A 25,204-nucleotide genomic window follows, 5' to 3' on the forward strand; every position below is an offset into this window, starting at 1 on the left:
AAATGTCACACCAAACAATCTCTGAATATTCCATTTCCACCCGCCAACTCAAGCAGGTAGCTCAGCCTTTTGGGGACGAACCAGTCTCTCAGACACCTCCTAAACTGAACATTGATATGCTCTGTGTTTTATCTTTCCTAGCATAATTTCCTTCCTGAAAAAATTTCACCCCATGTTTTATAGTGAGTCTTCTACCAAAGGAAATGTTCGTATCCGTCATTTTTCTTCTGATAGAAGTATAACCCAAGAACCCTTATACATCTAAGGGGGTACATGGAAATAAAAGAGAAAATCACAAGCTAAGGAAAACTTTGGTGAGCCCGTGACTAGTTCAGAACAGATTTTGGGGCCCCTGGAGAGTCAGGGGACGGTTCCCAGTCAGTCACAGGCTCATGCCTGTCCTCAGAGGGAAAAGAAGCCGTACGTTGCTTCAGCTTCAGGATGGTCAGAAGCCCACTTCCGAGGTGGACAGGGGAGGTGGGGGTTTGGGATGGCTGCAGGGAGGGGTGATGTTTAGTGGGTGACGTGGAAACAAAGCCAAGGGACTTGCAGCCCTGCCAGCTGGAATCGTTCTGAAATCGAAAAACCGGTCTACGGGGCAACAAGGGCGTACAGATGACTCTGATCTCAAATCCGAGCTAATGCGGGATTCAGCTGCTTAGCCAAGTGGCTCCCAGTGGTCACGGAGAGCCCAAGGCCGGAGGGTCTGCTAGGATCCCTGGCACTGGGGAGGTGAGACAGATGTGCTCAGGCAGACACTGGAGTTTAAAAGGAGGAAATGCGGAAAGACTTCCCTAGGAAACCTGAATACCAGGCAAGGATCCATTCACAAGTGCAAACAGAAGCCGCTTGGCTACCTGGCAGTTGGATTAGCAACCGCGCAGGGGAGCCAGAAGCAAGAGAGGTCGGTCGTAAGGACAGGAGACCACGCTCGCACCGGCATGGCAAGGTGCAGTCGTGGGCTAACTCGACGACGTAGAAGAAATCAGTTCTGTAATGGGCACCTGGGAAGATGTTCGATCTCTGTTTTAAAGATGTCTCATCTGCTCAGTGAATTGAGAAATATCCTAACCTCTATATGGGAAAGAGAAATGAAGAATTTCCAACTTATGCGGCAGTCCCTTCTCTCGTTCACTCTTGCTCGGAAAGGCAAATCGGAGTAGGGTTTGGAGGGAGGAGGCCGTTCGCCGTTATCCGTCAAGGTGATCAGCATGCCGGGCTCTCTGACTCTGCGTCTGCACCAGTACAATGTATTGTTTCTGAGAAAAGTGCACACTGTCAAGCTGGCAAAGATGTTTGTGCCAAGATGATCATTTTGTGAAAAAATGGAAGTAAAAGGCTGAAAAAAATTTCCGATTGCAGAAGTTTTGGATTTCAGTACCCCATGTAAGGGATTGCAGATCTGGTTATACAGGTTTTTAAGTTTGGCAAGGATCAGTTGTGAAGTTGGAAAAAAACAGTTTGGGGACTGTATACAGAATGGTCCCCTTTCTTTGAAAGTAATGATTGTATGTGAAAATACATGCACGGAAGATCTAGAACCACAGGCAAAATTTCCCGTGGTGGTTATGGTGAGTGGACAGGTCTCAGTATACGAGAAAACAAGCTGCTTCTTCCTGTCGACCAGAAGAGAACCCCACCGCCCCCCTCCCACTGTCACAGACACTTAGGGGAGCAGGAGGTAGAGACCAGCCTTAAGTAGTGGATTCAGCTGGAGAAAACCATCTCATTAGCAGGAAAAGAGGCTTCTCTTTTCATCATCAAGTATGAGGCTTATGTCATCATTATAGATATGCCTGTCTAAGTCAGGTGAATTCGTTTATTCCATAAGCAAATAGCTTCGAGTGCTGCGTGAGAGATACCACGCGAGGCACTTAGGCTACACAGCAGAACAGAACAAAGGCAGCCTCACACAGAGGCCTGAGCTGTGACTAGGAAACCAGGGGAAGGTGTCCTGTTTCACTGGACGCACATAGGCGTCCAGGTCCCGGTAACAGCAGTTGGCATTACAGTGAAATCCAAGCATCTCAGTTTTTTTCCTCAGTGTAGTCTCTTCTGTTTAATCTCATGTGTTTGAAAATAGAGTTTCTGAGGATGATTACTGTTTCAACTCTGAAAACTCCAGGAAAAGGTCTCCTCGCTGGTCTGTGACAATGAACCACAAAGCCATCAGGTGGCTATGATTTCTGATTGCAACCCCGTATCCCAGACTGGCACTGTAGTCCCTCACTCTGCACAAGGAAGAACCTCTAAACAATGTCTTCATGCAGGTGGATAAGTAGACAGAGAGATACATAGACAGACAGACATTTAGATACTTATGCACGTGTGTGTTTTTGTCACCTGCCAACTCACATGTTTGTGTTTTCTTCCACAGAAAAAACAGAGAACGAAAGACCTTTCCCGGGTGTTCCATTCTTACAGTCCGTACGATCACAAGGTAAGAGAAACGTGTTATTCGTGTGTTGGATTCAAGTCTTTCTGAACATAGAGCACAGTTCCCGCCAGTGGATAGTGATTTTGAAGTACGTTTTCCAATTACATTTGTATTTCCATTTTTTAAAAATTTATTTATTTATTTTTTAAAGATTTTATTTATTTGTTTGACAGAGAGAAATCACAAGTAGTCGGAGAGGCAGGCAGAGAGAGAGAGAGGGAAGCAGGCCCCCTGCTGAGCAGAGAGCCCAATGCGGGACTCGATCCCAGGACCCTGAGATCATGACCTGAGCCAAAGGCAGCGGCCCAACCCACCGAGCCACCCAGGCGCCCTGTATTTCCATTTTAATTTGTCAGCAGTTTATCTCTGCTAAAGAAGTCAAAAAATCTTCATTTCTGAACTGAAATAATTACGTCTTATTCACATTAAAATCCAGTTACACGTTGTCCCCGAAATCTCAAAGACGAGGCAAAAATAGATTTGGGGGTGTTATTTACTTGGTTGGTTTTTTTCTTTCCAAACGCTGAAGAAATGAACTTAACTTTTGAATTGGTAAAGACAGTTGAGATAGGCATTACCAGCTCTTTGGCTTTCCATTGCTCCTAACAGAGGTATTTTCTCTGAATAAAATCCCAAAGAAAGAGCAGTATATAGCATAATACCTGAAATGCCCACTTCCAAAAGTTTTGCCCCACAGAAGACCAACCAGATAGTGCCGAGACCCCACGTATTTGTCCCCCATCTTGAAGGACCTATGGCCCATGTTGCTTCATTTGTACCCCACGCTCTTCACTCCCTGTATTTGAAGAATCCCCAGACAACTTTTTACTTGAAAGCATTTCACCATCTATTTGTATAAGAGCTCTTTAAAAACACACACGCACGCACACCTGACTGTCTTAAAAGAAAACTCTCACCACCACATCATCGTGGGGAAATATATTACAGGGTTCCCGAGGCTCCCGCACCACTTCCGCATCATGTAAAGGTTCCAGGAAATCTGTTAATTCGAGGTGATTTCAGAAGCGAACAAAAAATTTGCACACTTGAAATGCTAATATAAACTTCAATCTTGGTCTGTGAATTTACAAGGAGACATGTGGTGGGGATTTTTTAACTAGCCAAAATAAGTAGTGTGAAAACTATTTTCCTCAGTTGAGAATTACGGAGATGTCTGGATTCAGGAGGAAAAAACTGTGCCAGTTGTTCATAGAAGTTGAAAGATTTTCAGTAGCTTCTAGTGTTTCTGTAGTGACCAATTGACTTAAGGCACCAACAATTTGTGAAAGCGGTGTTTATGCTTCATGTGACCATGGCAATCTCTAGTACTAAAAATATTTCATGTTGTGTTTTTCTGCAGTCCCTTTGCAGAATATGGCAATTTGTTTGAAAGAGATCAGGAGAGCCAGTAATGCCTGACGGTAGAGAGAGAAGGTGCCGGCAGATAAGGAACATGCCAGCAAAGGGAAGGAGGCTGGCCGGATTCCTGATAGGAGAGTTGTAGTGTTTTAGATGAGGCCATTTAATTTAATTAACAGGTATGCAGCAATGGCTAAAGTCAACATTCAGGAACAACAAAAGGCTTTGACAAATCAAAGGTCTTGCCCGACTTGTGTAAATTTTGCCCACTTCTAACATTTTTTGATTCACAGTTAAGGGAAATTCCATTACTCTTTTATTAGAACTCTTAATGGAACTTAGCCATTTGCAGCTCCTACCGGCTTCCTCTTCATATCCTTTGTGGCATTGTATCAAAGTCACCTCAGAGTATTTTGGCTTCCCTTGTGAAGACTTCATTCCTCTACAAATTAGTCATTGGGCAATGAGGAGTTGAGTATAAGTGCTAGTCGGAGTTCCTTTTGATCTTTGCTTCAGGATCCGTAATAAATTATTGTAAAGAGCTGGACTGCTTGGTGAGTGATTTTTGAAGTTCCAAAGGTTTGTCCTGTTGGCATTCTACTTCATTCTGCATGTGTAGGGACGGAAAAGGGGAAAGTTGCCAGGCAGCTCCTGCCCCTTTCTCCAGCTCCATCCAGACACGTCCCATTGGGTCACTGTCAACCTTTCCTGCTCTTGGTCCGTGTCCATAATGACTAGCACCACAGGGGCTGAGGAACAGACACTGCTCTCTCAGTCTTAGAATCATCCCCCACCTCCCCCATAAATAAAATACAACAAGGAGCTCATGATTCAAGTTACTTTGTCATTTTAAGTACCCAATTATATTAAACAAATTAGCTTTCTAAGCAGATAGGTTTTAACATAGAATGTTTTGTATAAGATGTGGTTAGAGTTGGCTTAAGTATCTCGTGCTTGGTAAGATCTCTGTAGTGATCTTCGAATTAAATATATACATGTTATAAATGAAAGCTTATATAAAATAAAATATAGGCTGTCTGCGACATGCTTTTAAAAAAAGAATGTGGGGCGCCTGGGTGGCTCAGTGGGTTAAAGCCTCTGCCTTCAGTTCAGGTCATGATCTCGGGGTCCTGGGATCCAGCCCGGCATCGGGCTCTCTGCTCAGCAGGGAGCCTGCTTCCTCCTCTCTCTCTGCCTGCCTCTCTGCCTACTTGTGATCTCTGTCTGTCAAATAAATAAATAAAATCTTTTAAAAAAAGAAAAAAAAAAGAATGCAAGGCAGAGAGTGGATAGGATACAGTAAAATCAGACCGGCTATGTGTCAATGATAAATGAAACTGAATGATGAGTTTATGGGGGTTCATCATGCTATTCTGCATATTTTCCTTCTTTTGTTGTTGTTGTTAACTTGGATGGAAATGTTCCTGGGATTGAACATTGTGGTATTCGTTTCCTCTCTAGCTAGATTCCTTTTATCGTTAATTTTTCCCTTGACATAAAGTTATACCAAAGAAGGAACACTCAGCATTTCAGTGGGCTCCTTATGCTGAGTCAACTCAGAAACGCAGCTTCTGTTCTAAAGCTGGCATCATTTCCCAGGGTTTCATCCCAAATTATAGTGGGTCACTGAAATGATAGCCCGGCCTGCTAGAAACTGTTAAAACAGTGGTAATTACAAAGGATAGTCCAACCGTTCTCTTCCCGGTGAGTCAGCTGTGTTTGCTCTTTTCTCCTCCGCAACTCCCCCGGCCCAGCCAAGATTGCTCTTGCCTGACCCCAGGCACAGGAGCGTCACCGGGTTAAACACACCAGTGGTGTTTGAGTGAGGCCAGGTGTGTTTCCTGATCGTCCTTGGAAGCCACTGTTTACGTTGTAAATGGTCAGTTGGGTTTCTCTTAAAAACTGTTGCAGAAAGCAAATAAAGCTTAGAGCAAAATGTGCACTCTGAATTAGTCTTAAGGAAATTACCTGATTTATTTTTTATACTCTAAGACAAATTTGGCTGGAGATGGGAAGAATTTCATTTTGCAGTGTTATCTCTGGTTCCATGACCATTAAAAAAAAAACAAAACAAAAAACTATTTCCAGTTCTTGTAATACAGACTTACAGAGAATGGCTTGATGAAAGCCCATTCCCATTTTTCTGTCCTCATAAAAGGGAACATTGGTAAAGAGAATCCAAGGCAGCAGGTAATTTGGTTTTATTTTGTGCTCTGTATGCTGTCCTCTGTGATTTTAATAAACACATCATAAACATAGCTTGTAATTTCTGAAAACACGTCATCCTAACTACCAGGAAAGGTTACAGGTCCAGAACCCTTCCATGTATCTGGAGTTGAATTTTTTTCTTTGGATAAGTTATGGGTAAGCAGAGCAGGGCTATAATTAGAACAGTTTTTATTAAAACTCTGCTTATTAGCATGTGCTGTCTTTGGTCCGAAAGAAGTATTGCCGTGCATAGAAAAGATGTCTCTCTCTCTCCCTCTTTATTTCCTTCCATGCCCTCCTTTTTCTTTCTTGTTAGGTTTTTATCAGAGTTATGTGTTCAGGGGGGAATCTCAGTTTATTAGCTAAACACAGATGTTTATCATCTGCTAACGTTAAAAAGCTATAAAATACGAAAATTGGAAGAAAAAGTACACAATTCTGTTTCAGTCTGTGGTGGTTTTTAATATCTGGATAGTTTAGTCTCTAAACAGTTATTCTGTGTAACTTTTTAATATATTCCACCATTAAAAGTGAGTCTTAAACGGGTTACTGTTACAGTTTCTATATTTTATAAAGTGAACATCTCATGTTCTTGGAATGACTGTTATTATTTCAGAATTTTCTACATTCATGGACATAAATACATAAACACATGTGAGAGAAGAAACATTACTGTAAAGCCATGTTGGTGGAAGTGGCTTTTCCTTTTTGGCTTTTTGGGGGTTTGTTTGTTTGTTTGTTTTTTGGTGACTAGTGTTATTTTAAGAGTTTTTCTATCAACACAGACATACATCAGCTGAGCTGTACACAAATTCCTAGGTGCCCCCACAAGCAGCTGTGTATGAGTTACCATACAAGCAGATAGGAGACCGACATCAGTGCTTTACACAGCCAGGGGCCTTCTGTGCGGGAGTCTCTGCGCCTGAAACCCAGCTCAAAGCCTGCCCGCCCGCCAGCCAGGGCCCAGCCTGTCCACCCCACTGTTTAATTCTCTCCCCCACCTCGTTACTTCTTCAAGTCCCCCATCCACAAGCAGTCCATTTTTAAAAAGAATACTTCTAACAGGCGTACATGTCTGGCTTCCCCCAAAATAATCCACCCCAGCAGCAGCTACAAAGAGGGTGGTTATGGCTTCCAGAAGCCAGAGCTCCATTAAAAACTGGCAGCAGGCTAAAAGGAGGGCAAGGCCAAGGCCATAAAGACGCTAAGTCATCAACAAAGGAACTCAGAAGTGCCGCTACCCAGGACCACTTAATTTGGACCCAGATACCTAAAGATCCCTACCCATTTTTGCAGTCTCGGAGTAAAATAATTGGCCCTGAATTACATGAAGAGGCAGATGTTTGAGGATAGTAGAGACGTGTATGGTCTATTTTTAGAAATATTGCTATTTTAAGGATAGGTATTATTTATCTTGGAAACTTAGGAATAGCTGTTTTTTTTAAAGGTTGGATGAATGAAGTATTACTGTAGAATGTGGTTTAATAACAGAGAAAATAGTAAGAGGGGTTGAACATAGTTGGGTAAAGGACGAAATACTGTTTGCGGGCAGAAAAAATGAGCAGAGAATCCATATTTCCCCAAATTACTTTTTTGTATTATTAGATACTGTAAAAACATCAAAGTACACGACATTTTTATCTTAAAGAGTATGCTAGGCATAACTTGAGTAGAAGAATTATAACTAACTTATCGGTACAGTGCATTTTTAAGTGTGATATTAAATGTACAAAAATACCGACTTGTATTTGCATAACCCACACTTCCTAAGGCTACCTTAAACTCTGCTATTAATACAAACACATCTGGGAATTCATGCCTCCCTGTGCGCCGTGAAATATGATTTAATAAAAAAATGTAAAAAAAATATTGTCTGTGGCTTTATGTAGACAGAAGCATACAGCAAAAGTTTATTTTTAAAGTCTTGGGGGAAAAAAGTCATGGGATATGCCACCACCCTCCCTTCCCTGAGAGACTGTAGTCCCTGTGGCATTGAGTCCCATAAATACATATGTCCTACCTGGGACGAAAGGGGCAGTTTCGCATTAGAGATCCTGTATTGATCTACATTTCTCCATCAGTCGGATTTGTCTGGTGATTTAAGATAACAGAAGTCCCTCTACCCGGCTCTCTCTGCTTGGAGAATAACGGTCATTCGACTCAGTGCCGAGGCAGCCGCAGTATGGTCAAGCCGTCATCATCCCCTGCGCGGGGAGGAACGTGTCGCAACAGAGCGGTTTGAGTGGTTCCTCCCGAGGGGAGATGGGAATTTGGATCCCGGCCTGCTGGCCCTGGTGCGCTTCGAGCTATCTGCTGTCTGGAAATAGCACATTCGGTTTTTAACGGATGCGGCGCTTTACCATAGCCAGATCCGCACCGCGCGTGCGGACAGAGAGACAAGTTATTGACTCGGCGTGTTGACGCCACGCTTCGCACAGCTTGTCCAAAGCCATTTGTGCATGCCACTCTCTTCCCCATCTTTGGCAAAGACCAAAAAATGTTTAGAAAGCGGCTGGGCTGCCTGAATGGCTCAGCAGGTTAAAGCCTTTGACTCAGGTCATGATCCCAGGGTCGTGGGATCAAGCCCCGCATTGGGCTTTCTGCTCAGCAGGGTGCCTCCTTCCTCCTCTCTCTCTGCCTGCCTGTCTGCCTACTTGTGATCTCTGTCAGATAAATAAATAAAATCTTTTCAAAAAAGGGTGAGGGGAGGTGTTGCTAAGTATCAGGAACGACTGGATAAATGCCCAGTTGGTCGAGTTGCTTACTGTTGTAGAGCCGCGAGGCACGGGGAAGTGAGTACTTCAGGAAGGAGTAAACCCCCGTTCACATCCCATGATCTCTACCCTAAAGCCGAACGATGAACTCAGCCTCAAAGCTAAGCGCGTCTCTAAAGCACATCCCGCTAGAACTCTGCGCCCCCGTTTGTTAAAATGTCTTCCCTCTCAAGGGGATCCTAGAGCCATTAGCGAGGTGCAGACGTGGCTCAGCGGGGTTTTCCTTCAGCAGTAAATGCGTCTGGCTACCCTTCTGCTTCCTGATCTGTGCCAGCCTGACCCAAAGGCGGCGTCTTCATATTTAACCCTCCCCAGCGAGTGATTCAAGTCGTCTAACTCAACAGCTTTCCTTGAGCATCACTTTGCCACTGTATCTCTGTATTTTTCTCTTTTCCTTCTAAAATGACATTGATCTAAAACCCAAACATTTTTTTTACACGTTAGTTTATGATGTGACCCGAACCACAAGGACGGGGGATACGGAAGGAGGCGAAAGGGCAGACACAGATCCCGGCCCGGCGGATGCCAGCTCCCTGCTTTGCCAGTCACCCTGAGGACTGACAAAGAGAATGGAATCTGAGGGGACCTTTTAGCATTGTTGTTGTTATTATTATTCAGGTATAGAGTGCACACCATGTAACTGGCACTATCCCCAAAGCTTCACAGACCTGCAGAAGCCCTTTACTCTTCATACCGACCCTATAAGATGAGGACTTGGGTTATCCCCTATTTTACAAGTGAGGAGACAGACCCGGGAGATTCTCTGACTGCTCAGGGTCACAGAGCCCGTAAGTTACAGAGCAGTCAGGCTCGAGTCCAGGCTCATCACCCTGGTACCAGGAGTAGCTGAAGAGTCACCGTGTAAGATGCTCTAATAAAAGGTGGACTGACCCTTAAGGTCATGGCCAAAGTGACCCTTCTTCCCCTGCCTCTCCCCCCGGCCCCCACCACTTCCTAGTCAAATTCTAGGTAGGTGAGCTGTAGGGAGAACGAAGTGCGAGACGGAATGAAAGGGACCAAAGTCAGAAGCAGGGGAGGAGCATCGAGGAGTCCGTGGACTGAGCTCCTGGTGAAGCAGACAGTAAAGCAGCCAGGCCAGACCCTGAAAACCACCGCCCTGACCCCCAGTGTCCGGGGCCCAGCTGGCTGATTGACCATCAGCCTGGGGCCGAGATGTGTTGAGTAAAGCTGGATGGATGTCAGGGCGAGTATGACCAGAGACCAACAGATCAGGCTGGCCCGCGCTCTGTTCCCCATCTTGCCTTCCCGCACTCCTGCCTGCCTTCTTCAGGACCAACAGGGTAGGAGGTGTCCAAGCCAGAGAAATAGGGTAAGGCAGAGTCTAAACCACTGAGAAAGGTTGAGGAGAAAGTCATCTGAAGCCGTGACACGTCGGCATGGGAAAACAGTGGCAGAGCAGCTTAGAAGCAGGTAGGATGGCGTCCTGGGCCACTTATCCAGACCCCAACTGGCACTGTGGCTACCTTTTATGGGCAGGCGGGGTCATGATGCAGAAATTGGGAAGTTTCCTGGATCTGGAGGTAAGAACCTCATAGTTAGTAGATGACTCTCTCCCCTCCACCTCCCCACCCAAGCACTCTTAGAAATCTTAGTAATAGGGGAAGAAGCTTTGCCAACATGCAATAAAAGTATTGATAATAAGAGTATTGATAAAAAATAATCAAAAGAACATCTACGTACATACGGCAGTTACTATGTTTTCAAATTACTTCTCAAACCTGAAGGAGTCTCCGTTTTTCCTGCCATTGCTTGCGCAACGCCGCTACGAAATTCACCAGCACAGGGTGGAAGTGAGCCGAGGGCAGGGAGAGGAACAGCATTGTATCAGGAGCTGAAGGTGCCCTACAGCCACCCCGGGCTTACGCCACTCTGTTCCACCAGTCACCGTGCCTATCCTCCGTCATCAGTCTCTGCAGCCTGTCCCAAGCCTGTCTGTGTCTCATCAGCACTGTGCACGACCGCTTACCGGCCTTTCCCACTACCACTGGCACAACACTTGTGTCTGGCTTAGTAGCCAGTCGGTATGCTAGGGTTGCCAGAATGGACAAATAAAAACACAGCGCACCCAGTTAAATTCAAATTTCAGCTAAACAGTGAGCATTTTTTTATATGAATTAAGTCCCACACAATAGTAGGACGTAGATATACTGAAAATTTATTCATTCATCTAAAATTAATAGGCACCTGGGTGTGCTCTTTTTATCTGGCAACCCAGGCTGCACAGGTATGACATAGTTCACTTTGGCAAATTGAGACAGAAAGATGAAAAGTAAAGAAAATCCCAAAATGGAAGGAAATTTTTAAAAAATGATGTTAAAACCTCTCCTGCATTCGGTGCTAAGGACGTAAGAATATTTGCTCCTCCTCCTCATCCCACCCTTATTTGCACACCGTGCCTGGCCTCCTCTCAAAGACGGACGCCCATGACAGATATTTTTAATTAAGAAGAGAGAACTAGGGGCGCCTGGGTGGCTCAGTGGGTTAAGCCTCTGCCTTTGGCTCAGGTCATGATCTCAGGGTCCTGGGATCGAGCCCCACGTCGGGCTCTCTGCCCAGTGGGGAGTCTGCGTCCCCCTCTTTCTCTGCCTGCCTCTCTGCCTGCTTGTCATTTCTCTCTCTCTCTCTCTCTCTCTCTCTCTGTCAAATAAATAAAACCTTAAAAAAAAAAAAAAAAAAAAAGAAGAGAGAACTAGGACACCTGGGTGGCTCAGTCTGTTAAGCGTCTGCCTTCCACTCAGGTCATGATCCCAGGTTCTGAGACTGAGCCCTGCCTTGGGCTCCTTGCTCAGTGGGGAGCCTGTTTCTCTCTCTTCCTCTGCCCCTCCTCCATGCTTATTTTCTCTTTCTCTCTCTCTCCTCCAAATAAATAAAGTCTTTAAAAAAAGGAAAGAAAGAAAAAGAAAAAGAAGATAGAACCTGCCGGAAGGGGGGTGGGTGGGTGGATGGGGACGAAGGAGGGCACTTGTGATGTTGGCAAGTGTTGAGTCACTATATTGCACACCTGAAGCTAGTATGACACTGTATGTTAACTAACTAGGATTTAAATAAACTCTTTTTTTTTTTTTTTAAAGATTTTATTTATTTATTTGACAGAGAGAGTTCACAGTAGACAGGCAGGCAGAGAGAGAGAGAGGGAAGCAGGCTCCCTGCTGAGCAGAGATCCCGATGCGGGACTCGATCCCAGGATACTGAGATCATGACCTGAGCCGAAGGCAGCGGCTTAACCCACTGAGCCACCCAGGCGCCCTAAATAAACTCTTAAATAGAAAAAGAAGATAAGGGACACGTGGGTGGCTCAGTTGTTAAATATCTGCTTTCGGCTCAGGTCATGATCCCAGGTTCTGGGATCTAGTCCCACATCAGGCTCCTTGCTCAGTGGGAAGCCTGCTTCTCTCTCTCCCTCCTCACTGCTTGTATTCCCTCTCTGGCTGTGTCTCTATGAAATAAATAACTAAAATCTTAAAAAAGAAGAAAAAAACAACTTACTCATTTGACCTTAGTTCTCTAAAATCTTATAACAGCATTTTACCCTGGGAAATCTGTCTGGGAAATTGCTTGGAAGACACAAACAGAAGTTAAATTAAAACATACTCATACCTTACTTTCAAGGAATAAGAATTTTCATTTCCCCCCTGAAAAGCACACTTTGTTTCTCGGCAGTATATTTTATCCATAAAACATAATTAATGACTTCTTCGTAGCTGAAGTTATTTCTGTTGAGATGTACAGAGAAACATTAATGCTGGTGGTGCTCGTCGCAAGTAATGTAGAGTCACTAGAGGAATGAGGAAGCTCATTCTGCTTTTCTTTTCTCTCTCTCTCTCTCTTCTTAGCTCTACTGCTCAAGTTTTAAGACTGTCCAGAGTCCTGTGATTGGTGGGCTGTGGGTTGATGCTGTTTGCGGAATGGGCTCCCCAGGCCTGGCCTGTGTCTTCCTCAGCCCATCATTAACAGTGGCTGAAAGGCCTCGGTCTGTGCGCCCCTCTCATATGATTACCAACCCGCGATACAGAGTCAGACTTGCACGATTTCCAGAATTCTTTTGGCCAAAAACAGTGAAATGCAAGTATTTCCATGGGCCAATAATTCACTCTCTCTCGGGTTTTTGCGCAACATTAAGAAGACGGGATTACAGTTAGCATCTGTGGTGTTTTTCTCGTGTATACATTAACACTCTAATCCTGAAATTGGAAAACTGGCATTTTAGCATCTGGGGAAAAAAAAAGTTAACTAGCTTCTTCTAATGACTGCTAATATTTTCCATTATTCAACACTACCTTGGGGTGCCTTTCAGAATTCCGGAGATATTTTAAAGGCACACGTGTCAAATAAAAATAAGAGAGTTCTAAAAACTCAAGTTCTTTTTAATTTAGCTAATGTATGGAACACACATGGGTAAGAAAGGAGACTATCCATTTTTAATTACCATAAAGTGTAATAATCCAGCTACCGTGCATAAAACAGATCTCTAATTCCGTTTAAGATTTTTTTCTTTTGAGGGGGGATGATTTTAAAGCTGCTTATTTGTCTTTACCCCTCACTATTTCCTATCCACACTTTGTTTTTCTGATCTAATTTAAAATTTTAAGTTGTCGCGGGTTAAGGTTTCATTTGACCTTTTCCACCACCCCATCGTCCTAGGCCTTTTTCACGCTCTCTTGTTTTCGGTTGTCTCTAGGTGCAGGCTGATTACCTTCCCTTGTCCATCCTGGGCATTCATGTCTTCTTGCATTTCTCCACTGTTTCTTAAATATTCTTGCCTTTTGCCCTGCATAATGTGTCTCCTTGGGGTCTTGATGTGGGGTCTTGAGTCCTGGTACTTCCCTTCCACTGGAGCTAGTCACTGATGGCTGGACACAGTGGTCCACCCTCCGATTATACAGTCGTAACTGTAGAGCTGGGAACACCATTAGAGTTCCTGCAGTCCTACCTCACCCCCATCCCATCTCCACTGCGTAGGTGAGAACAGGGTCCTTGTGTCCTGCTGAATTCATCCTTCCGAATTCAGTGTCATTTCCCCTTTTCAGATGCCCCAGGAAAATTGATCTCACACTACCACTCTGATGCACGTATGCCTTTATTACTTGACTTGTCGTGCTCTGAGAATTCAGCTCCATCCAATAAATGTGGGTTTTTCCCTGGAGGACAGGCACAGTGACGGGGCTAAGATATGCTCATAATCCAGCGGGGCAGTAGAGGGAGATGGCAGCAAATACTGCATTTTCTTACTTTGCTCTGTTAAGTATTATTATTGGCCTAACTGTTCCATCCTGCTGCACTGTGGGTGTCTGCAGGACGGAGATCACATCTTGCTTTGTTTTTCCCCTCTCCAAGGAAAGACCCCAGATTCCGGATCAGAATTTAACGTGTTGTATATATGAAGTGTATTTTACTTTTCTTTTGATCTGCCAACATAACTATACAAAAGCACTTACCCATCATCCCAAGGATACAGGGTTAAAACCCAGTGTCTTAATTGCCGGTTTGAGGCTCTGCCCCTGTCACTACATAGTTGGAATATTCCAGGAGTAATGGCCACAGCTGTGGGCGAGGGTACTAAGTTTGTTCTCCGTTTTTGATTATAAAGTCAATAACAGAATGCTTACTGCTATATCAAAGAAAGCCTCCTCCTCACCCTTACAGAACCTTGTTCACTTAACCAGAAGCAACCACTCTTTCTGGTTTTATGTGTTTATTTCTAGGGTTATTTTTACCTACGTAAGCACATACCTATCTGTGTTTTATATAGACACTTGCTTTTTTATTCACATATTAACATAGATACAAATTCTTACATTTCCTCTTTCATACAATTGCACGTCTTGGAGATGATTTCAACCAGTACATAAAGAACTACCTCATCCCTTTTTGAAAAAGTAAATGGATGTGTTCTGTACCAGGTATTGGCCATATCTAACTAGACTCGTACTGATGGATCTTCGGGTAGCTTCTGATCTTCTAATCTTACAGATAGTGCTGCGGTGTATAATCTCACGAACGTGTCCTTTCATGTCTGTGTAACTATCAACCGTATGATAAATTTCTAGAAGTAGAATGACTGTATCATAGGTGAGTGCGTTTTAAATCACAAGGATAGCAGGTTACCCACCAAATGAGATGTTCCAGAATACATTCCCACCCTCAAGGTAAAACAGCATTTCCTGACACCCGCTCCTACACGCTGTGTCAACTAACTTTTAAAATCTTCTCCTCTTAGTTACAAAGAATAATTTGGTCTTCAATTTACATTGCTATCTTGACCTTGCCGTGCTGTGTGACCTTGCCAAGATACTTAAGTTTTCTTTACCTCTGTTTCCTCCATAAAATGAGAAGAATAATGTATTTCATAGACTCTGAAACACTATTAATTATAAGTCTTGCCCTTAATTTATATAATACTGAGGAAGGAAAGCAGCATTGCTCATTATAATGTCGAGACACCATCTTAGAAGACACCATTTCATTTAGAAGACACATCTCAAACCAAGAGGTGCAAAAATGTCAAGTAATACACATTTTAGAATTAGTGAAATTTGCTAGTATCTGCTTTATAGGACCATCATAAGGGTGAAGTGGAAGGCTTCTGGAAGAGTACCCAGTACATAGTAAGTGCTCAATGAATTCTTGTTCTTTTAGTAAAAGTATAGTTATTATAATTATATATATAATATATAACATATTATATGTATAGTATATATATGCTGCTATTATATATATTATTTATCATATATTATATCATATATATCATATATATGTATATATACATACACATAATGTATATATATAATATAGTCAAGCTGCGAAAGGCAGCTCGACTTCAGGCCTGCTTCTGCATATATAATATAACATATATAATATATATATAATATATATTATAATAGCTATGTATTATAGTTATTAAAATGTCAGTGACAATACTAGGACCCAGCATATAAGACATTCTCAGAAGATGGCCCTGTTATCATTATTGTTATTAATGCAAATTTATACTTATTAGAATACAAGCAGGGATTTTGTCTGGTTTTTTTTTTTTATTATTTTTATTGACGTATAATGTGTTATTTGCCTCATGGGTACAGGTCTGTGAATCATCAGGCTTACACATCTCACAGCACTCACCATAGCACATGCCCTCCCCAGTGTCCATCACCCAGCCACCCCATCCTTCCCCCACCCCAGGAACCCTCAGTTTGTTTCCTGAGATTAAGAGTCTCTTATAGTTTGTGTCCCTCCTGATCCCATCTTGTTTCATTTTTTCCTTCCCTGCCCCCCATGACGCCCCACCCTGCCTCTCAAATTCCTCATATCAGAGAGATCGTATGACAGTTGTCTTTCTCTGATTGATTTATTTTGCTCAGCATAATACCCTCTAGTGCCGTCCACATTGTTGCAAATGACAAGATTTCATTTCTTTTGATGGCTGCATAGTATTCCATTGATGTATATACATAAGTGTGTGTGTGCGTGTTTATTACATCTTCCTTATCCATTCATTTGTTGATGGGTGAATGGACATCTAGGCTCTTTCCATAGTGTGGCTATTGTGGACATTGCTGCTACAAACATTCGGGTGCACGTGCCCCTTCGGATCACTACATTTGTATTGTTAGGGTAAATACCCAGTAGTGTGTTTGCTGGGTCGTGGGATAGCTCTATTTTCAACTACTTGAGGAACCTCCATACTGTTTTCTAGAGTGACTGCACCAGCTTGCATTCCCACCAATGGTGTAGGAGGGTTCCCCTTTCTCCACATCCTCACCAACACCTGTCATTTCCTGACTTGTTAATTTTAGCCATTGTGGTTTTGATTTATATTTCCCTGATGCTGAGTGATGCTGAACACTTTTTCCTATGTCTGTTGGCCAGCTGGATGTCTTCTTTGCAGAAATGTCTGTTCATGTCTTCTGCCTATTTCTTGATTGGATTATTTGTTCTTTGGGTGTTGCGATTGGTTAAGTTGTTTATAGATTTTTGGATACTATCCCTTTAACTGACATGTCATTTATGAGTATCTTCTCCCATTCTGTCAGTTGTCTTTTGGTTTTGTTGACTCTTTCCTTTGCTGTACAAAAGCTTTTGATCTTGATGAAGTCCCAGTAGTTCATTTTTGTCCTTGCTTCCCTTGCCTTTGGCGATGTTTCTGGGAAGAAGTTGCCACAGCAAGTTGCTGTGGCAACTTCTTCCCAAAGAGGTTGCTGCCTGTGTTCTCCTCAAGGATTTTGATGGATTCCTGTCTCACATTGAGGTCTTTCATCTATTTGGAGTCTACTTATGTGTGTGGTGTAAGGATATGGTCCAGTTTCATTTTTCTGCATGTGGCTGTCCAATTTCCCCAACACCATCTGTTGAAGAGACTGTATTTCTTCCATTGGATATTCTTTCCTGCTTTGTCCAGGATTAGTTAACCATAGAGTTGAGGGTCTATTTCTGGGCTCTCTATTCTGTTCCAATGATCTATGTTTCTGTTTTTATGCCAGTACTATACTGTCTTGAAGATTACAGCTTTGTAATAGAGCTTGAAGTCTGGAATTGTGATGCCATCAACTTCGGCTTTCTTTTTCAACATTCCTTGGCTATTCGAGGTCTTTTCTGCTTCCATATAAATTTTAGGATTATTTATTCCATTTCTTTGAAAAACATTGATGGTATTTTGATAGGGATTGCATTCAATGTGTAGATTGCTTTAGTAGCATCAACATTTTCACACTATTTGTTCTTCCAACCCATGAGCATGGAATGTTTTTCCATTTCTTTGTGTCTTCCTCAATTTCTTTCATGGGTACTTTATAGTTTCCTTAGTACAGATTCTTTACCTCTTTGGTTAGGTTTATTCCTAGGTATTCTATGGTTTTGTGTACAATTGTAAATGAGATTAAGTCCTTAATTTCTCTTTCTTCTATCTTGCTGTTGGTGTATAGAAATGCAACTGATTTCTGTGCATTGATTTTATATCCTGACACTTTACCAAATTCCTGTATAAGTTCTAGCAGTTTTAGAATGGAGTCTTTTGGGTTTTCCACATAAAGTATCATATCATCTGCAAGGAGTGAGAGTTTGACTTCTTCTTTGCCAATTCAGATGCCTTTTTTTTCTTTTTGTTGCCTAATTGCTGAGGTTAGGACTTCTAGTACTATGTTGCATAGCAGTGGTGATAGTGGTCATCCCTGCCGGGTTCCTGAACTTACAGTAAAAGCTCGCAGTTTTTCCCTATTGAGTATGATATTCACTGTGGGTTTTTCATGCATGGTTTTTATGATGCTGAGGTATGTACCCTTTATCCCTACACACTTTGAAGGGTTTTAATCAAGAAAGGATGCTGTACTTTGTCAAATGCTTTTTCAGCATCTATTGAGAGTATCAAATGGTTCTTGTTCTTGCTTTTATTAGTGTATTGTATCACATTGATTGATTTGAGGATGTTGAACCAAACTTGCAGCTCAGGAATAAATTCCACTTGGTCATGGTGAAAAATCATTTAATGTGCTATTGGACCCTACTGGCTAGTATTTTGGTGAGAATTTTTACATCCGTGTTCATCAAGGATATTGGTCTGTAATTCTTTTTGATGAGGTCTTTGTCTGGTTTTGGGAGCAAGGTAATACTGGCCTCAGAAAATGAAATTGGAAGTTTTCTTCCATTTCTATTTTTTGGAGCAGTTTCAGGAGAAAGGTACTAATTCTTCATTAAATGTTTTGTAGAATTTCCCTGGGAAGCCGACTGGTCCTGGGCTCTTGTTTGTTGGGCAATTTTTGATGATAGCTTCCACCTCCTTATTGGTTATGGTTCTGTTCAGGTTTTCTATTTCTTCCTGGTTCAGTATTGGTAGTTTATATGTCTCTAGGAATGCATCCATTTCTTTCAGATTGTCAAATTTGCTGGCATATAGTTGCTCATAATGTTTTCTTGTAATTGTTTGTATTTCTTTGGTGTTGGTTGTGATTTCTCCTCTTTCATTCATGATTTTATTTATTTGGGTCCTTTGTCTTTTCCTTTTGATACATCTGGCCAGGGGTTTATCAAACTTATTAACTGTTTCAAAGAACCAGCTCCTAGTTTCATTGATTTGCTCTACTATTCTTTTGGTTTCTATTTCACTGATTTCTGCTCTGATTTTTATTATTCCTCTTCTCCTACTGAGTTTAGGCTTTCTTTGCTGTTCTTTCTCCAGCTCCTTTAGGTATAGGATTAGGTTGTATACTTGAGACCTTTTTGTTTTTTCCAAAATGCTTGTATCACTGTATACTTTCCTCTCAGGACTGCCATTGCTATGTCCCAAGGCTTTTGAACAGTTATGTTTTTATTTCCATTTGTTTCCACGAATTTTTTCAATTTTTTAATTTCCTGGTTGACCCATTCATTCTTTAGTAGGATGCTCTTAACCTCCATGTATTTGAGTTCATTCCAACTTTCCCCTTGTGATTGAGTTCTAGCTTCAGAGCATTGTGGTCTGAAAATATGCAAGGAATGATCCCAATCTTTTGGACCAGTTGAGACCTGATTTCTGACCCAGGATCTGATCAATTCTAGAGAATGTTCCGTGTGCACTTGAGAAAAATATGTATTCTTTTGCTTTGGGATGGAATGTTCTGAATATATCTGTGATATCCATCTGGTCCAGTGTGTCATTTAAGGCCTTTATTTCCTTGTTGATCTTTTGCTTAGATGATCTGTGCATTCCAGTGAGGGGGATGTTAAAGTCCCCTACTATTATTGTATTATTGTCTATGTGTTTCTTTGACTTTATTATTAATTGGTTTATGTAATTGGCTATTCCCATGTTAGGGGCATAGATATTTATAATTGTTAGAACTTCTGTTGGACAGACCATTTAAGTATGATATAGTGTCCTTCCTCATCTCTTATTAGAGTTTTTGGCTTAAAATCTAATTTATCTGTTATAAGGATTGCCACCCCAACTTTCTTTTCATGTCCACTGGCATGGTAAATTGTTTTCTACCCCCCCACTTGAAATCTGGATGTGTCTTTGGGTCAAAAATGAGTTTCTCTCAGACAGCATATCGATGGGTCTTATCCATTCTGATACCCTGTGTTTTTTGATTGGGTTATTTAGCCCACTTACATTTAGGGTAACTACTGAAAGATAAGAATTTAATGCCATTTTATTGCCTGTAAGGTGACTATTACTGTATATTTTCTCTGATCCTTTCTGGTCTATTACTTTTAGACTCTCTCTTCGCTTAGAGGACCCCCTTTCAGTGTTTCCTGTAGGGCTGGTTTGGTGTTTGCAAATTCTTTTAATGTTTGTGTGTCTTTGAAGCTTTTTATCTCTCCTTCTATTTTCAGTGATAGCCTAGCTGGATATAGTATTCTTGGCTGCATATTTTTTTCTCTTCTAGTCCTCTGAATATATCATGCCAGTCCTTTCTGGCCTGCCAGGTCTCTGTGGATAAGTCTGCTGTCAATCTAATATTTCTACCATTGTATGTTACCTCTTGTCCTGAGCTGCTTTCAGGATTTTTCTCTTTGTCACTGAGACTTGGAAGTTTTACTATTAGATGATGGGATATTGACCTATTTTTATTGATTTTGAGGGGAATTCTCTGTGCCTCCTGGATTTTGATGCTTGTTCCCTTTGCCATATTAGGGAAATTCTCTACTATAATTTGCTCCAATATACCTTCTGCCACTCTCTCTCTCTTCCTTCTTCTTCTGGGATCCCAATTATTCTAATATTGTTTTGTCTTATGGTATCACTTATTTTTCGAATCATCCCCTCATGGTCCAGTAGTGTTTGTCTCTTTTTCTCAGCTTATTTATTTTCTATCATGTGGTCTTCTATATCACTAATTGTCTTTTCTGCCTCATTTATCCTAGCAGTAAGAGCCTTCATTTTTTATTGCACCTCATTAATAGCTTTTTTATTTCAACTTGGTTAGATTTTAGTTCTTTTATTTCTCCAGAAAGGGACTTTATTTCTCCAGAAAGGGATTCTCTAATATCTTCCATGCCTTTTTCGAGCCCAGCTAGCTCCTTGATGATCATCATTCTGAACTCTAGTTCTGACATATTACTAGTGTCAGTATTGATTAGGTCCCTAGGCATTGATACTGCCTCTTATTTTTGTTTTTGTTTGTTTGTTTTGGGGGGGGGGGTTTGTGGTGAGTTTTTCCACCTTGTCATTTTATCCAGATAAGAATATATGAATGAGAGAATAAAATACTAAAAGAGTGGTAATGACCCCAGAAAAATATATTTACCCAAATCAGAAGAAACCTGAAATGCGGGGGGGGGGGCGGTGAGAAGAAAGGAGGGAGAATTTAAGAAATTAAAAAAAAAAAAAATATATATATATATATATATATATATGAATAGAACAGAGTCACCCACTTGATTTTCAGTGTATTCTGATCTGTTAGAAGAAACTTCCCCCCAAAATTTAAAAGAAAGGAAAACATATATATATATATATATATATATATATATATATATATGAATGAAAGGGTAAACACAATGAAGGGATGGAATAGGACTATAAAGATGGAAATAAAAAAGATTCTAAAAAAGGAATTATGTGGTTAGAAAAAGAAAAAACAGGAGAGAATGTGATCAGGCTGGTGACTAAAACAAAGCCATGTGCTATATTTAGGGTATATTTTGATCTATTTAGAAGAAATTGTATCCCAAAATTTTAAAGAAGAAAACCTATATGTATACAAAAAATAAGGTTAGATACAATGAAGGGATAAAACATGACCATAACAATGAAAATTTTTAAAGATTTTTTTAAAAAGGTATTGTTAAGATAAATTAGTTATAAATGTGAAAAGATTTATGTAAGTCCTGCATTTTAGAGTTTGCCTTTTAAAAATACAGTATATTCTTTTTACAGCTGGCTAGTCTTGGGCTCTCTTTATGCATCCGCTACAGAAAGAATAATGAAATAAGACCTTTTATTTTGAAGGTACCGTGTACTTTTTTAGTTGACTCTGAGCTCTTATGGGAAGCCTTTTGTTTTTCCTAGCTCTACAGATGTGGACTTTCAGAAAGTTTTTAGTATTGTATAAAGTATATATGCTTTACATTCTGCTTTTTTAGTTTCAGCCTTCTCGCACTTCAGACTGATTGATTTGAAAGACCCTGCTTTATTTAACGTGGTTACAGGCATTAGAATATTTCTCTGCAGAATAGGTCTGTTTTGACACTTCCAGAATTTAAAATGTAATATTGATTTAGTCACTTTAAAAAGAAAGATGTGAAATGCAGACTTTGTGTATGTGTTTTAATAAATATTTGTATGTACTTATATGTAGATTAGATACATAAAAGTATGCAGGTAGAGATGCACATTGTGATGAAAATATAATCAGCCGATATTGAGATCAGCTGGCATAACCTAATTCTCCATAAACAGCCCAGGTTTTCTGGCTGATATTATTTTTCCCACCTTCTTACTAGCCTTAAAATTCTTTGAATGGTTTCCAGTATACTCAGTAATTAAATGTGAATGCTTTTACCTTGCATTTAGTCGATAAAGTATTCAAGTCAGAGTCTTGTTGAAAAATCAGTATAGCATGTCCCTGCTCTGGGGCTCGCCGTGGAAGGAAGCAAAGCCCTCTTGCTCTCATGCAAGCATCTTTATGTGGGGGAAGGTCACTTCCCCATGTTCTAGAAGTCCCCTTTTCTCACAGATCTATCTGCAGATGAGTTTATTGGAACTCACAGTCACTCACCTTTCAGTTTCTCGAAGAAGATAAGGTCAACTCCTGAAAATTTGCTTTAAAAAAAAAAGGAGGCAACCCTAATCTTTCCTACTGGAATACTGTTACAGTCTGCAGTAAGGTTTAGGACCACAGATGAGAATGGCGGCCAGACGATCACTAAGCCCGTGCCCCCAGAAGGTCAGTGGCTGGCAACCCTCGGGTTCATCCGCGATACCTCTCTCAGCCTCGTTGGTGGCCCAGCCTCCCCTTTGGGTGCTTGAAAGACCTAAGCATTCACCAGTTCTCACTTTCATTATATCACGTAGAAGTGCTCGTTTTTAAATAAAGACAAATGGTTTTAACTCATGGATGAAAAAAAAATCTTTTCCAAATTTAGTATTTTTAATAACAGATCTTGAGTATGTAAGAGACATGCATTTAGAGCTTCCCTCAGGGATGATGGAAACACTTGCCTGGATGTACATTCTCATCGTGATCAGATACTAAGTTCCCACAGCAGTGATGTATCTTGGAGAACTGATCTCTGCCCGGCTCTTCCTTTGCCTTCTTGGCCTCTCCCTCCAGACTTCTTCGCACTGCTCCTCTTCGAGCCCATGCATACCAGGGTTCTGTTCCTGGAGCGTCCACGCAGCAGACTCCAGGTGTTTCCTTTGGGTGGTGCCTCGGTGGTGTGGACCGTGTGCGGGCCTGACCTCACCCTCTCTCTCTGCAAGTGCTGTGTTTACTACCTTGATGCGCGTTAACACATCCTTCCGGCTCCTTTGCCCTAAACCATGATGGCATCCCAGACTTCCTCTCCCTTCACTAGATACTTTCATTTGGTCACGTTATTCCAAATCTGTGCTATGATTCATCTAGATAAGGCCTTGTTCTCTTTGCTGTTGTCTCTGGGCAGGCCTGCGGCAGTCCACTGCTGGATTTCTTCATCTATCTCAGACCGACTTCCCCGTTTCCACCCTCGCTGTTCTCCCAAACCCCAGTCCATTCTCTCACTGCTCTCCTGGGAGTGTTTATAAAATGCTGAGCACGTTGTGTTAAACCCGTGTATAAAATACTTTCCCAGCGGTTGGTTCCTCACAGGAGAAAAGCCCCAGCATGATGCCTAAGGCCCTTGACGGCCAGTAGCTCCTTCTCTTGTACCTCGTACTCCAGCCCTACCAAATGGTAGGCCGCCCCACATACTCCACACTCAGAGCCTCTGTTTTCCGTGTCTATTTACGGGCTGCTTTCTCTCTCTTGAACCTACTGTTGCTTCCTTCCCCAGTTTCATCTCTCCCCTTCAGAAGGCAAAGCCAGCCATGTCCTCTAGGAAGCCTCCCTGGTGTCGTCTCCTCTCCATCTGCCCTGGGCGAGGCATCCCTTCACTGTGCTCCCCAGCCTCCTTGTCTGTCTTTCTCCCCGGGTTGACTGTGGACTTCCGGAGGACGGGCATCATGTCAGGAGGGTCTGAGGCCCTGAAGGACCGCAGTGCGGTGGGTGACACAGATGCTCAGTGACGTAGATGCTCAGTAGATGGTTAGTAAAGGGCAACTTAAAGAATGAAGGTGATATTTTTCCAGGGTCTGATTGTCCCTCACACAGGTCCTCTGGCAAATGCATTTCTGAGGCATCCTCAATACTCCATGCACACATGGTAAATTAGGAAGCTTGTGTGAAGAAGCAGTGGTGCCCCTGGATTTCCATGGTCCATATTTGAAAGACATCTTTTCTATTCCCAGGGATGTTCCATTTACAGAAAGTGAAGGAGAAGGTTCTGAAAGCAGGACGTGCTTCCTGTCGCAGCCATAGGAGGAACGTGTTCAGGCTCCTCATAGTGGAGCGATGCACCTTCCATATTGCAGGTTCACAAACTCAGTGGCACGTTGGGATCACGTGGGCTGCCGTAAAATATACAGCGCTTGGGTCCCATGTGTCTGCACAACTTGCGTGTGTGTGTGTTCGTGCATGTGCTGTCACTTCCAAATGCTCTAAATGAGCTTATGATAATTGGTGTCATTATCAAGTCACGCATTGCCATCTTAGCCGAGCCCTTGGTCATCATCCTTTTTTGCATCTACTCTTAGGTCCTTTCCCCGTGTCTTCTGGCACTTGCCCTAAACATTTATCACTCTGCTACCATACACCCACCTGTACTGAGTGGGCGTGCATACCCCCTGTGAATTGGTCTTCTGTTTCAGTAGTCCAAACTGCAGACCTAAGTCTACCATTTTGAATTTTTAGTTTTACCCATATTGTTCTTAATCTCATAATGTGATATCGCACTAAGGATCCTAATTAATTGGCTTCTTGGCTATTTTATTTAGGGCTGTGTTGTGAATAACCCAACTCATGCTGGCATCAACAAAGAGATCATTTGTATTTATAACATATTGGCTTTCTTAATTAAAATACCAGGATAGATTTTGCATTAAGCAAGGCTTGATTCAGAACTCAGAGGGAGTTATCTCCAGCAACCTTGGCTATATCGCTTGGCAATCTGCTCTATCAGCTATTCTCAGGTTCACCTCCTTAGAGTTAGCAAAGTGGCTGCCGCAGCCTCACTCATCACACGTCATGCTACCAAATATAGAGGAGAGAGCAGGCCACTGTCCTGGGAGCTTCAACCCAACTTCCATCAAACCTGACTGATGTGGGTTGTATGCACGTCCCTGAATTTGGAGTTAATGTGTTGCTCGACTTCAGCCAGCCAGATTCTCACCCCAGCAGCCGGGGGTACAGTTAAC

General features: G+C 42.1%; 1 protein-coding gene across 4 annotated transcripts in view; it reads left to right on the forward strand.

Moving 5' to 3' along the window:
- CDKAL1 (CDK5 regulatory subunit associated protein 1 like 1) overlaps positions 1–25,204 on the forward strand; it is a 647,814-nt gene that overhangs the window by 525,992 nt on the left and 96,618 nt on the right. For all 4 annotated transcript variants that reach the window (XM_013060790.2, XM_045085085.1, XM_004761260.3 and 1 more), the window contains one exon: positions 2,378–2,440. In XM_013060790.2, the coding sequence (XP_012916244.1) occupies positions 2,378–2,440 (63 nt within the window). The remainder of the gene's footprint in view (positions 1–2,377; positions 2,441–25,204) is intronic.

The sequence above is a fragment of the Mustela putorius genome, unplaced genomic scaffold (assembly GCF_011764305.1).
Source record: "Mustela putorius furo isolate JIRA1106 unplaced genomic scaffold, ASM1176430v1.1 tig00000831_pilon_pilon_pilon, whole genome shotgun sequence".
Taxonomy (NCBI): Eukaryota; Metazoa; Chordata; class Mammalia; order Carnivora; family Mustelidae; genus Mustela; species Mustela putorius.